At 47.4% G+C, this 15,249-nt stretch overlaps 1 protein-coding gene across 4 annotated transcripts in view; it reads right to left on the minus strand.

Moving 5' to 3' along the window:
• The window catches only part of ZCCHC2 (zinc finger CCHC-type containing 2), a 44,386-nt gene extending 29,448 nt beyond the window's left edge, over positions 1-14,938 (minus strand). For 2 of the 4 annotated variants that reach the window (XM_077181790.1, XM_077181787.1), the window contains exon 1: positions 13,585-14,938. In XM_077181790.1, coding sequence (XP_077037905.1) covers positions 13,585-14,514 — 930 coding nt within the window. In that variant the 5' untranslated portion in view covers positions 14,515-14,938. The remainder of the gene's footprint in view (positions 1-13,584) is intronic. The other 2 variants (XM_054637151.2, XM_054637143.2) reach the window with 1 other exon arrangement.
• Positions 14,939-15,249: the final 311 nt, after the last annotated feature.

Here is a 15,249-nt window from a genome sequence, read left to right on the forward strand (position 1 = left end):
AGTAGAAGGACTGCTACCTAAGCTTGCTCTCTTACTCAGCAGGTATTACAGAAAAACCCACAAACCCTTTATCTGTTATTCCACACGACAAAAACATGAAGCTCTTGACAGGGGCAAAAAGATGCTCATTAACCATTTCAGTTCTTACTTTATTTATGTGTTTATCAAATGTCATCTATAAACTCCAATGTTTCACTGACCTTATTTTAAAAACAGAATAGGGTAAGGAACGGGGTATCTCAAACTGGACAATTCAAGACCATTAGCTCAGAACTTCAGTGATAATTTACAATTAGCATGAACTCTTTCAACTACTAACATGTCAAGTCATCTACTCACTACATTCTAAATATATTCTCCTCAATTATATTCATGCCCTGTACCTTCAGCCTGCCACCTCTTCTGTGTAGGGAATCACGAGTAATTGCTTGGACAGTCTATGAGGACATGCAGTCCATGCATCTCTAATCAACTAAATCCATGCATCTCTTACTAAAGCTCAAGTTCAGAACACAAGCAGTCGCCACCAACACCCTCACTTTGATAGAGAAAAGGACAGACTGAAAGCTCATCTCCCCCCACATTTACATGCAGACTTCAAAATTATATACCAACACATATTAACACAGTGCACAAGAAGGGACACAACAAGAAATCATAGGAGACAGATAACATAGACAGCTAAGTAAGAGAATAAAAAATAATCTAGGCTAACAATGATAAATAAGAAAAAAGTATTAGAATAGCATGGACTACAAGTGGTTTCCCTAAGGTAACAAGAGCCTATATAATTTTTTCCAAATTAGGATGAAACATTATTGTATCAATTTACACATCCTTTAATGACCTGGTCTTGCTAAAACAAAAGCAAGCAAACAAACTGACCTACAACCAAGTTAAAACTCAGAAATATTTTGAAACATCCAGTGACATTAAATGCAGCTATTTAATTCCATGTTCAAGGAAACAACACATTGCCTTCATAAGGTACATGCAGAAAGAACTAGGAAATACAGGAAGTTACTAGCAAGTGTTTGGATTAATCTTTTTTAAGTAAAAACCCTTTGTCTATTGGTAACAAGTAGTATAACATATGAGCTGATGAAATAGCAAGTTCAGGAAAACTGAATGCACCACAAACATTTAGGAACTGGTCTGCATGAAAACTAAATTTATTCACAGAGGATGAAGAACACTGAAAGAGCTTCATAAAAGATGGGTAGAGAAGAAATATAAATCTCCAGAGAACATTCTTTATTTTTAAATGCAGGAAGCATAATAAGCGCCAGAATATATGTGGTTGGTTGGGTTATTATCACATTTGTGCAATGTGATGAGACAAATCATCAACCAAGATTAGTTGCTGTATTTGTTGAAGAGGACCCCAAGACTATCACAACAGAAAGACCAGAATGAGAAAGCACAAAGGTGGCAAAAGACATATGAATTCCTTGCCAATTCTTCAACAAACTCCTTCAGATATGACAGATATACCAGCTAAAGCTGGCTTCATCTTACAAAACCAGCTTTACTTCATCTACAGCGCGGGTACGAGCTGTGGCAACTCCTAACAGTATATCCAACACATGCAGACCCAGGCAGTGTCCAGGCATCAAGGCTGCCCTGGGCATGCTGATAACCTAACTTTGGTCAGTGACACCAATACCAGCACAGTTAGCAAGTGCACAGCAGTCCAAAGCTGTTTCAGCTGTTTCATCAAACTGGTCTATGGTTTGTGCTCTGAGCTGAGCATTGGTAATTTCAGGTTTCAAAGCCTGAAATTTAAAATATAAAGCCTGCTTTGTTTCTTCAAGATAAAACTCACACCAGTCCCCAGTCACTCAGTAAATAATCGCAGCAAACATCTAATAAATTATGAGCTCAATGTCAGATATAGGGTAAGAAAGGCAAACAGCTGTATGTCAATGAGACTGCAATTTTTAACATCTTTAGCACATTTTCAAGTTTAGTTTACTAAAATAACCCCTCAAACAAGCCACCACACAAGCATGCTCTGGAGAGAACTACTTCCAGAACACTTCAAAAAACCTACTGATACTGTTTCAGCAGACATTTCATAACAACTGTGGGCAGAAAAAGTGGAAGTACTTTGGTTTGGTTAAGTGTTAACTCCTGATGTAAAAACAATCAAATTTGAGGTCAGACGTTCTCTTGCATTCAAAGCCAGGATATTTGTTTTGATTAATGGAAAACAAATTACAGACTATTCTAAAAAATAATTGCTAGTTTAAAAGTCAAACTGTGAGCAGTTTTTAGGAGATGTATAGAAATATGATTTACTTCAAAAAAGTATTCTGTTCAGCTCATGTCAAAGAAGCATTAAAAACTGCTGCTACACCTTCTAATACTAGAAAATTGCTTCTTACCAAGCACATATATCATCTCTGTAACAGCATTCAAATACTTTTGCAGTGAATTATTCTAGAATGGTTATTTTTCTATCCATGGCAGCAGTCTGTAACAGGCAAACTACAACCGCAGTTGAAGGCCCCCTCTAAACTGCAAAATATTACATTAAGGTTTCAAACCTTATTTAAATAATTATATCGATTATTATAAAATAACTATAATAAATTCATAATTTATTCACTTGCAGAATTCTTCATGTCCAAAGTTAACCAGTAATATTTATTCTGTGACTGCTGGCTTTTACAACACAGGAGGTAGACAGTGGGAAATCCAGAGCAGTCACAGCTTTATCTTACAGCCTGCAAAGCTCCAGATCCTGTCTTAAGCTGCATAACTACTCTTCACTTTTGCTGTTACCTGCTGTGACAGTTCTACATCAAACTCACAAGTACCTGAAACACAGGTGCCACTGTCAGAGCCAACAACTCTAGGGCAAGTGACTGCAAAGTCTGAAGGGCCAAAGAATATTAAGAGTGGCATCATGTATTGCTATGTGGTGCCAGTCACACCAGGAACACAAGCCCTTTAAAGCCTGATACACTGCTGAGGAAGGGCATGCTGTACAGAACCAGCACGTGTGCTCATCCTTTCCTGTCAATGAATACAACATATTCCATGTTCACACAATACACACAAGTGTAAGGTTAACTCTCACATAAGCCTCTGTCACTGTAAGACTTGACTGCAACTCACAGTGCTGCTGCTAATGATTAAAATATAGTGAAGCGGGAAATGTGGGTGGCCCCAAACCAGCTGCCAGATAATTAATTTGATAATCACACAGATCTCAGTGATGGGCTGAAGGATTAACTACATTTCTCCTTGAAAGTGAAACAAGCTAAGAGAGTACCCTAAAAATTATCTCCTCTTACAATCTACACCAGAGTTTTGTATTAAACAGATCTATCCTCATATGGTTGAAAGCAAGTACTATGTTAAAAAAAACCTTATCACTTGAGACACTTCCCAGGACTGTATCATATCATCATAGAATGTTTTGGATTGGCAGTGACCTTAAAGATCACCTAGTTCCAATCCCTCTCCCATGGGCAGGGACACCTTCCACTAGAAACAGCTGCTCAGAGCCCCATCCAACCTGGCCTTGAACACCTCCTGGGATGAGGCATTCAAAGTTTCTCCAGGCAACCTCTTCCAGTGCTTCACCTCCCTCACAGTGAAGAATTTCTTCCTAATATCTAGAATGTGGTTGGATTTCTAGCCTGCAAGCACACATTGCCAGGTCACATTCAGCTTCTCATCAAACCACACTCTCAAGTTCTTCTCCTCAGAGCTGCTCTCAATCCATTCTCTGCCAAGCTTGCATTTGTACTTAGGATTGTCCCAAGCTGTTGCAGTTTGAATTGCTGCTAGTAAAGTCCAGGGTAAAGAGGCAAAAAGGCTTTTGCATAATATCCATAGATGTTTAATTCAGCCACACGGCGAGATATTCTCCTCTCTGACACACACTCCCCCCCAATGTCTCGCTCTCTCCCCCAGGGGCCTCCTGGCTGACCTTGGTCTCCAGGCAGTATCAAGGTGAGGCCCAATCAGGGAAAACGGAGGGAGAGCCTTAGGAGCACCTATGTTCAGGCATAGGCACAGGGGAAGGAGCCAATGGGGTGTAACTTAGGAGAAGCCCCCCCAGGGCCTCCACACCAAGCCACCAGCAGAACCTTGTACTTGGCCTAGCTGAACTTCATGAGGTTCACAGAGATTCTTCTCTCAGGCCTGTCAAGGTCCCTGTGCATCCTTCCCTCCAGTGTGACAACTGCAAAACACTGCTTGCTGTCATTGGCAAACTCACCGAGGGTACCCTTGATCCCACTGTCCATGTCACTGACAAAGATGTTGAACAGCACCAGTGTCTGGACCAACCCCAAGGAACTCCAGCTGTCACAGGTCTCTGCTTGGACCAGCGAGCCCTTGAAAACAACTCCTTGAGTGTGACCATCCAGCCAATTTCCTTATCCACCAACTGGTCCATCTGTCAAATCCATGTCTCTCCAGTTTAGAGACAAGGCCATCATGTGGGACAGTGCCAAATGCTTTGCACAAGTCTAGGGAGATAATGCCAGTCACTCCTCCTATCAACACTACAACCCCGATGTAGAAGGCCACCAAATTTGTCAGGCATTTATCTGTTCTCAGCAAAGCCATCTTTGCCATCAAATGCCTCCTTACTTTCCATTTGCCTTAGCATGGTTTCCAGGAGGATCTGTTTCATGATCTTGCCAGGCAGAGGTGAGACTGACCAACTTCTAGTTCCCTAGGTCTTCCTTATCTCCCTTTTTTAAAATGGGGCTTATGTTTCCCCTTTTCCAGTCAGTGGAAACTTCACTAGACTCCCATGACTTCTGAAATATGATGGATAGAGGCTGAGATACTTCAGCTGTCAATTCCTCCAGGACCCATAGATGCATCTCATCAGGTCCCATTGTTTTGAGCACCCTTACATTCCTCAGATGGTTTTCAACATGTTCTCCTACAGCTGGTGGTTCCTCATTCTCCCAGATCCTGCCTTTGCTGCCATGACTTCAATGGTGTGGGCTGAAGCACTCGGTGAAGACTGAGGCAAAAAAGTTATTGAGTACCTCGTCCTTCTCCATATTCCAAGTGACCAAATATGCCGTTTACGTTGAGTCCTTCTCTTACCACCCATGTATCTACAGAAGATTTTGTTGTTGCCATTGACATCCCTGGCTAGATTTAGTTCTGTCATGGCTTTAGCTTTCCTAACCTGGCTGCTCAAACAGTTTGTCTGTACTTCTCTCAGGGTATCTGTCACTGCCTTCCACCCTTCATAGCCTTCCTTTTCATGTTTGAGTTTGTCAAGAAGCAACTTACTTATCCACACGGGCTTCCCAGTATTTCTGCCTGACTTCCTCCTCATTGAGATGCATCACTAATGAGCTCAGAAGAAGTGATTCTGTAATACCAATCAATTTTCTGGGGCCACTCTTCCCTCTGAGGCTTATATCATGCTACTCTACCAATCAGCCTCCTGAAGAGGAGTCCAGAAGTGTTTACGCCCCAAGGTCCAGGGGTGCTGGTCTGTAACACAAGCACCAAATACCTACAGTGGTGAGCCATCCTGCTGAGAAGGATGTTGCTCTGTCTGATGCCATGTGAGCTGAGATCTCAGCTCACCTACACATGATAGATGTCCAAACTCTGCCTTCTATCAATGCAGATGACTGATCAAACAATGTGATGCTGGCATTGCTTTGGCAATATGCAGTGAAATCTGTTACTGGATAGCTTACTAATCATCACGAGCAAGCAATTGATGCACGTAAGTCTTCTGATGCTTGCACTGCACTTTCATAAAAGAACTATTCATTCATCAGCTCTGATGAGCACTAACAAGGGAAACACACTTCCAGCAGCTGGACAGCTTGATTAGTTCTACATGCCCAAATATGAAATATTATTTTTCTGCAAGAACTACAGTAAATGTGCTATGAGGGACAGCACTACTCAGCCTTGCAGGCTGTGCAGATGTAAACTGGCACAGCTTGTTCATTCATCTACAAGTGGGAACTGACAAACAAAGCCAGATGAAAGAAGGCATTTTGGAAAAAATCAAGGTCTAACTCATGATTGTGAGCCATCAACTACAGCATCTGCACCTTCAACAAAATTGAGTGATGTCAGAATAATCATTAACAGATGTGGTGCCAATTACAAGACCAAAGCCATGATTTGTTTATAACAAAACTTGCAGGCTCTCATTGCCTCACAGCTGTGATACACAGATGTATCGCTACATAGCTGTGGTAGCATAAAGGTTCAACATTTCCTCTCCAGAAGCAACAACCAGGTGAAACTACCTGTGTATTTGTGTGCTGCTGAACCCTCTCCTGATGACTACAGCAGCAGAGATGCAGCCTTACTCAACACTCTGAGCAACTGTACCTGCACCCCACCACTGTGGGGTGTGGCTTGGATACAGGGATAGAACATTCTTGCCATTTTAAAATGGAAATCCAGCATATGCATTTAATACTCACAAATGCAAACATATAGAGCATCAATGTTCAAAACCTATTTAATGCTTACCACATTGATACAACAGATTGTCCCCTAATCAAAAATATCCAGTACTGTCTCAGACAAGCTGCTAGGCAAATGCAAGACCAAGACTGCAGACAAATGCCCAACAGACATTGCTGCTAAGCCATGCCCCAATCTGCAAACTTTGAACTACGCAAAGCCACCATCCAATTGTTCTAAGATGGAGAGATGCTGTTCTGTTCTACAAGACTAAAGCAGAATGAGCCTCAAGATCTAGGACCACAAAAACCCACCAAATTATCTCTCTTTTGGCCAAACCAACATACAACTTAGATGTTTACATGTCAACTTTTAAATAGAATCAATAATGCTCCAGAACAATAATGCTTATTCCACACAGAGCCTCAGCTGGAGAAAAGTGCAAAATCCTACACCTGGGCAGGAAGAACTACAGGCGCCACACATTTGGGGACCTAAGAGACTGTAGAGTAGCTTTGCAGAAAAAGATCTATATTTATAAAAATGCGGGTGTGTATGCACACATCGGAAGGGAGGGTGCAACGAGGATGGAGCCAGGCTCTTTTTAGCAGTGAACAGTGACAGAAGCAACAGGCAGAAGGTGAAACATAGGAGGTTCCCTCTGGACATCTGGAAACACTTTTTCATTGTCAGGGTGACTGAGCACAGGTTGCCCAGACAAGCTGTGTAGTCTACACATCCTTGAAAACACTCAAAAGCCATCTGGACATGGTCCTAGGGAATGAGCTGTAGGTAGCCCTGCTTAAGCAAGATGACCTCCAGAGGTCACAGCCAATCTCAGTCCCTTCATGGTACTGTGACCACTCATAAAATCCCATAATATGCAGTAAAAGCCTGAATAGCTGAACATACAGTTCAAATGGATTATGTGCAACTGCCCTATTAACTGATATCTAGTAAGCTGGACTGCATAGAGAGTATGCACAGGTGCCTAAAAGTACTTTGAAGCATATTTGTTTCACTAAACTATGTTAAGAGTCTGCCTCTAAGAGGCAGCAACAAAACACTGTAGTGGAGACAAACACCTGACAAAACATCAGCTGATTCTGAGAAAAAAATGACCCCACATGACAGCTTCAGCAATCACACAATAACTAACTTATAGCACTACTAAATCCTAACAATTTTGAGACAAAGGGCAACCAACCCTCTTACATCACATGAACAAATTCAGCCTGTGGCAATTACATTTGAAGTACTAGACTTGGCAGCTACACCTATGATTTACAGTGCTGGGGGAATACTGCACCTCATGTTTGCTAGAAACACAAGTGTCTTCTAAGTCTCACCTCCACCTGAGCTTCTAACAGGACCTAAACCAGTTTCAGTCCAACCTAGCTAGTCCATGACACAGTAGGGAAGTTGAAGCTAGAGCCAGCCAAGTATCAGTTCAAGCATTACTCTATCCCCAGGTGGTTGCTCTTTTAACTACTCTGCAACATCATACTTGTGCTATTGTAAGCTGAGTGAATAAAAATAAAATTACTTGAATGTAGCAGTTCAGACTAATACAAAAAATTATTCTCATAACAGTCTAGAGTGATGGGAAGATTTAAAAAACATTTGCCCTGAAGAGTAGTTCACTGAAGTACAGTCAGTACTGAGAAGGGACGATGCCTTCATTACTACATTTAATTACCATCAATGGGCAATATATCATTTCGTCCAATCCTTGAACTCCAGCATAGTTTGAAAGTATTCTTTTATGTACAACATTTTCAAATAACAGAAAATCTCTGTCTTGTGGTTATCTTGCTCCTAAGACACTTCCCAAGACACTAAATTTTCTTTAGCTGTTCAAAATATTTTTACTTTCTTCTCCCAAAAAGACAAGATTGAGGAGGTTGAGGAAAGAGGTTGAGGAAAGGCAATAAACTCACAAAGGAATGCAGTTTCTAGCCAGATCTCTTACAGTTTTGGTCTCCAGCAGTATAAACCCTTAGACTTGGAGGATACTACAGAAATTCACCAACTCTTGAAGGTATTTTGTTTTAATTACAGTAATGAAGAATCAGCTGTAGTGCTTTCTTAGTGCTGCTTAGGACAGCTATGGCTAGAGACTGATAATGACAAACTAACAAGGTGACAGATTTAGGCAGGCAGAATCCTACACACTTCAGAGGGTTCACAGACACAACCATCTTACTGCTGCTGTCTGCACCGTTTTCTGCAGCTCTTTAGAAAAAGCTCAGAGTCCTCTGCACTCCAAGCCCACTGAGATCCTGCTACCTATAAATAAGTCAGCATTGGGCAACCCTGAAAACTGTACCACAGCTCAACTACAGCAATCGAAGTACAAGCATCAGGAAGTCAGGGGTCTATTTTCAACACCCTCAGTATTCATTTACTCTGCTGGACAACAAATTGTCAGGGACAACAAAGAGGCTGATTAACTCGGTATAATGGGTCTGGGAACGGCTACAAACTTGTACTAACACCTCATATTTAGAATTAAACAGCTAAAACAGCTCAAAGCAGTGAAAGCTTTTACTCTGCAATTTCCTGGAACATCAGCATGCACATCTAGATAGAACTCATTCATTTTAAGCATTGTTTTTTATCTAGCTATGACTTCCTTTCCAGAAGACTTCCAGTAATGTTTCTGGAAATTCTTAACTCCTGTTTGGAGACAGAGAAATTCCTGTTCAGAGACAAGGCTGTTAGGTTCTTTGCGGCAGCTGGAATACTTTTCATCTCAGTATGCAGAACTTCTAAAACATTTGTATTTCCCTGGAGTGCACCACTATTTAAAAGATCTTTGCCAAGAGTGAAATGACATTTTTAATCTTTATGTCTCTTATTTAAACCAGGCTCTGAAGAGACACTTTTCCTTATACTCAACTCTATGACACTAAAAACAGTGCACTGCAGACAGAGCTCTTAGATTCTAAAATTAAATTCTACTACCTTATTCTGCTGCAAGTGACTGAAGATCAATTATAAAAGCACTCTTCTAATTTGCACACAAAATATCCTATAAATAGAAGTAGCACTAAGAAAAGTACCCTGTAAATAGAAACTTCCCCTTTGTTTGTAAGTAAAGAATTTTTTCTGTGAAGAATCCTGCAGCCAACTAATTATATTACTATTCAACAACTATTATCTCCAGGAGATTGCTTATTTCAACAGAACCTTGGTTCTATTTCTGTCAAGTATGCCTGATTAAATATTCCAGTGCCTAATGCAAGCCACATTTATTATGTTCGTGGATATACAGAGCTTCTTCGATATTTCAGCATTTTGATCCCAGACATCCGATGGGATGGAGAAAGATAAACAATAAAGTCAAACTGCTTTGATAACGGTGCACTTATTAAACAAAAATAATCAATGCAAGAGTTAAGCTATGTGTTCTGTTATTTAAACCAATATACAGAGGTATCAACAGGATCTTTGCACTTTAACGCTTCTTTTATTCAGCAGCCAATACTGCTGATTTATTCTTATACTTCAGATTCAAAGTTGATATTCTGCAGTTTAACACACCAATGACTTTTTTCCAAAAGATGTTCTTATAAACTATACCTTAAATTAAGAATTTGAAAATAGTATCAAGTGTTTCTACTTTATGCATAAAAACTCCCTAACTTTAATTGAAAACACTTCATAAAGAAACCAAATTTATCAACTGTAAGGTAATCCTAGATCTGCCCATCCCACTGCAACAGTCCTACCTCCCAACTTTCAACTTCGTGTTTTGAGCTGAATTTGTTAAAATATATCACTAAAAAAGTTACATTTTTCAAAATCATTGAAATAAGACACTAAAAATAGCAACAGTTTTATTAATCCTTTGTCATGAAGCAACTTCATAGTGAGCTCAATTTTATCATACAACACAGACCCTAACCAGAAAACAGAACCCCAACAATGGGCAAAAGCAAATTGCTTTATGTTCTAGTAAATCACCCACAAATTCTTTGCAGGTGAACCTCTCAAGCCTTGGGTGTTCAATGAAGCCAGGTGTTACAGCTCCTCAAAACCTCAAACCGAGCCATTTAGTTAGATCCGCCACATGCAATAGCACAGTCCTTTGCCCTAAAGAATTCAGAACTGACAAACGGCCTGATTCTACTCCAGCTCTGAACTCCTTCAGTTTGCAGGCTGCTTTCCTATGCCTGGCTGCTGCCAGCCATAGGAATGCATTGGTATTTCACGGCCCACCCGGTGCACAACAGCTCAGTGACCGCCTTCTGACGGGTCAGAAGCCCGGAGCTGAGAACGCCCGGGAGCGCTAAGCACGGCAAAACCAGAGCAGAGCTGGCAGCCTCTGTGCACAGAACCGCTGCTGCGCTTTCTCCTCCCGACAGCCGGGCCCGCCGCAGTCCCGGCACACACGCATCCCGCCCGCCGCCCGGGGAGCGGGGCGGGCCCGGGCCGAGCCCCCCCCGTTATGCAACGGCGGCACCGCCCCTTCCCGCCGGGCAGGGCCGGGCGCCGCCCCAGGGGCACGTGACCGGGAGCCAGCGCGGCCATGTTGGACGGGGCGGGAAGCGGCGGCCACCATCAAGCCCCGCGTCCCTGTCCGCGCAGGGCGCTGCCGGGCGGCCCTCCGACCCCGCCGCCACGGAGGGGCAGCGGGGCTGTGCCCTCACGGGGCGCCGGCGATCCCTGACCCACCCGTCCTCCCCGCAAACAAAGAGAAGAGAGTGGTCACCCCCTTTTCCCGGGCCATGACGGTGCTCGGTGCTCTGGGGCGCCGTGTCCACCCCGCTCCCCCTCCCGCCGGTCCTTCTACCCTCGCCGTGCCCGGCTGTGCCCCTCAAACGGAGCCGTCCCGTCCTCCTCCCAGGCACCGCCTGCCAGAGCGCTTCCCGTCCGGCCGCGGGACCACCGCGAGGGCTCCCGAGTGGAGCTGCTTGGGCTGCCCGGCACGGAGCGGGTTATTCCCGGAGATGAAGCCCAGCCCTTCTGACACGAGCCCAGCCGAATAAAATTTCAGAGAGGTCTTTATGAACCGTTCCAGTTCACAAACGCAGAGCCCTGAAGGCACTCAAATTTCAGAGGTTAAAGGAGGAGAAAAGGCCTGTGGACACCCGACAGGACTTTAAATCAAGTTCAGTGTAATGCTACGGCAGCATTTTGCCAGAGAAGCCTTTAACTCTGCTACTGGCTCCATCTCCTCCAGCGTTTTATCTGCGAGGGTCCCACCATCCCCGTGGGACGCTGACTGAAAATACTCAGCAGAAACCCACTGATCCCTCAGTGGGTTCTCTGTCAGCCATTATTTCCCAGAAAGGCTGTGCTGTATTTAAAATTAGCCATTAAAGAGAGGGAAGGGGAAGGAAAGCCTATGGAAGCGCTGCCGTTTCACTGCTATGTCGAGTACGGAGTATGTGATGTGCATGTTCAGCCAAGCTGACTTGGGTCTCTCAGTGTTCCCCGAGTAAACAAAACCACCACAACTTGGACAGCTGCTTTTATGCTGAAGCCAGAACACTGCACAAAACTGACTGCAATTCCAGTAGCTCACGGGAGCCTGCTCTCCCAACTGCAGTTGGTGGGACACACTGAGCAGCTACAATTGCTGTGCCAGTTCCAGGCAGGAAGTATGTTTCCGGTTCCTAGCACTTTAAACCCAGAAGGGACAGTGTCCAGTCTTACCACTTCCTGCAATTCAATCTCTTCCCCGGAAAGATGGACTTTCAGGATTAATTCTGGGATAGAACTAGACTTGATGCAGGCCAATGAGCCAAAATAAACACTTTTTGGACTGATGCTCCAAATTCATTGTGATTTCAGTTCTGTAACATCTGCCCATTAGTTTATGACCTGCCAAATGCGTTTTGGCCTTTAAATGATAGAAGCATTCAGTTAATAAATATAATATCAGAAGGCTTAGAAATTGATCTCTGTCTCCTCTGGGTACTCCTCACGAGCATACCCCATCTTTAGCAAACAGAAGGAGCCATTCCTTTCACAAGGCAGGCAATGCAGAAGTTTTTTACAAGTGGCTGAAATGGACTGCACTGCAAGCAAACTTAGAAATAAAATCCCAAAACCCCAACCCTTACTGCTTTGTAGCCTTTTCTGTCAACTAACTCATGAAAACCTGATGGGTTCAGTAGAACAGCACTATAAACAGCCATCTTCCAGCCCTTCCTTCCCCTTTTGCAGGAGAGGCCATCTACAGACCTAAATCTGCAGAGCTCCATGAGGACAGCTTGGCTGCATAAATATGGGGCAATTTTTAAAGCCAATGCTCATCAAGAGGGCAGCAGTGAATGGCACTGCAGGAAAACCTCTGCTTAAACAGAGCTACTGCACAGGAGAATGCTTCCGTTGTCACTCACTGCAAGTCCTCATCCCTGGTGACAGCCACATCCTAGCAACAAGTGGAACATCTGCTTTCAGGATGAGCTTTGCTGTTTCCTGACAGCCACCCAAAAAAATCAGTTTTTCTCTGGACAGAAGCTCCAGTTGTGACAATGTTTCTTTAGTGAAATCATTACCACCCCTTTCCTAATGCTGTCAGCCATCTCACTGAACCTGGTGTTTCAGAGAACCAGCCCTAGAGCTGGTGACCCGACTGCTGCCCTGATTCTTGCCAAGTTCAAGCCTGTGTCTCATTCTGTGAAGGGGCAAGGGAGCAGACTCCATACAAAAAAAATATTTCAACTTGTTCTATTGGTTTGAAGCCCCTAAAGAATGCGCTCTTAGGCAATCTGGTCTCTATCTAGCATTATTATTATTATTTCTATTTTTACAAGTCTAATCAAGCTCTTAGTTGCTGTTGCTTGTACTCCTGCTTCGTACAGTGACCTACAGCGTACAAGACAGCCAGTTCAGTACTGTGCACCCTGTACTCCAGCACGGCAGAGTTCCAGAAAAAAAAACAGCGTTCCAGAAAGCATGGCAGGCTAGGAAAATCAGCCCTTCCCCCCGCCAAGAAATTTGTAGTAGACACTCCGCAGGAGGTTGTGGGGGCGGCCGGGGCTGACACTGCCGTGGTAGGGGGAGGACGGAAGGGACCACATCCCAATGGGGGGGATTCGGGGAACGCAAGCAGCCGCTCCTACAATAACAGGGGGGAGCGATGGAAGAAGGACGAAACCACCCGCTGAGATGGCGCAGCAGGATGGGCGCAGGACGCGCCGTTACCTGGGCTGGGTGGCGGCCGAAGCCCTCCTCCTCCTCCTCCTGGTCCCCGCACAGGGCCCTCCGCAGCCGCTCCAGGTGCTCCCGCAGGGTGACCCGCTGGTGGAAGGAGAAGGCCGGGTGCAGAGAGGCCATGGTGAAGAGCAGGAGCAGCTCCTCCTGCGCGCCGCAGCCCAGGCCCTGGGCGGCGGGGAGCCCGGCCTGCCCGTTCTCGGCGGCTCCGTCCATCACCACCACCACGTCCCCCTCCTCCTCCTCCTCCTCTTCATCCTCCTCGGCCGGGGCCCGCCGAGCCGCCGGGCAGCTCTGCAGGATGGAGTCCACCTGGGGCAGGAGGCGGTGCAGGCGGCCGGCGGCCTCGCGGTTCTCGGAGCCCAGCAGGGCCAGGTAGACGATGAGCTTGGAGCGCACGGCGGGGTCGCGGAAGTCTCCGAGCTGCCCGGGGTCGCTGAGCCCGTTGGCCTTGGCCTCCGAGTCGCGGAGGCAGTGGTAGTCCTTGCGGGCCAGGTCCTCCAGGCAAGAGCCCAGGAATCGCAGCTCCAGCGGGTTGCACAGGTCCAGCAGCCCCACCATGAACTCCAGGCGCTGCGCCGAGCCCAGCACCAGCCCGAACCACTCGTACACCGTCTCCTTGTCGGTGCGAGCGGCCGCCGAGCCGGGACCGCCGCCGCCCGGAGCGCCCAGCGAGGCGGGGGGGGGCGGCGGGCCGGGCCCAGGCCCCGGCCCCAGGCCGTGCAGCCGGCTCGGCCTCTCCAGCCCACATCCCCTCCCCGCCGCCACGGAGGCGCCCCCGCGGGCCCGGGGCACCTGCTGCTGCAGCGGGATGTGACAGTCCAGGGCACCGCCGGGCTCCTTCAACCCCGCCGCCGTCGCATCTTCCGCCGCCGCTGCCTTGTGGCTCGTCTGCTTCAGGGGCAGCTTCATCTTCAGCATCCTCGGCGGCGGCGCGGGGGGGACGCGACGCCCGCCGGGACCCGGCGGCAGCGGTGAGGTGGCGGCGCGCGCGGCGCTCAGGCGGAGCCGCTCATGCCGCTCATGCGGCCCGGCTGGCGCGGGAGCGGCGCGCGCGCACGCGGAGCGGGGGGAAAGGCGGCCGAAACGGTCCCGGCGGGCGGGGAGTGGGGAGTGGGCGGGCGGGGCGGGGCTCGACTCGCTCGCGGCGGCGGCGGCGGTTCCCCGTCTCCGCCTCCCCCCGGCGCGCTCCCTCGGCGGTTCCCCCTGTCCCCGCCTGTGCCCGGCTCCCGCGCAGAGCCGGTAGGCGCCGGCGGTGGAGCGCTCGCGGCCCTGGGCCGGGGCGGCGGGACCGGCTGAGGCCCGAGCTCCCGGCGGGGGAGCGGCGGGGCTGGGGGCAGGGGAAGGGGGGAGGTGGCGGGCGGAGCGCGCGCGCGCCTCTCCGCCTATGGGCGCCGCCCGCGTCAGCGCGCGCGCCCGCCCGCGGCCGGGGGCCGGGGGGCGCGAGGCGGGGCGGCGCGTTGCGCGCGGGGCTGCGCGCGCGGCGCGCCCCGGGCACGCGCGGCCGCCACGGCCCCGCCCCGCGCGCGGCGCAGGGACCGGCGCCCGCTTTGGGAACGGGCGGGGGCCCCGGGTTTGCCCGGTGAGTCCCGTTGGACACGCCGATGGGGACGGGTCAATAGTTCGCCTGGGAGCGAGCCTCCCTGTCTCCCGAAT

Source organism: Agelaius phoeniceus, chromosome 1, assembly GCF_051311805.1.
Source record: "Agelaius phoeniceus isolate bAgePho1 chromosome 1, bAgePho1.hap1, whole genome shotgun sequence".
Lineage (NCBI taxonomy): Eukaryota > Metazoa > Chordata > Aves > Passeriformes > Icteridae > Agelaius > Agelaius phoeniceus.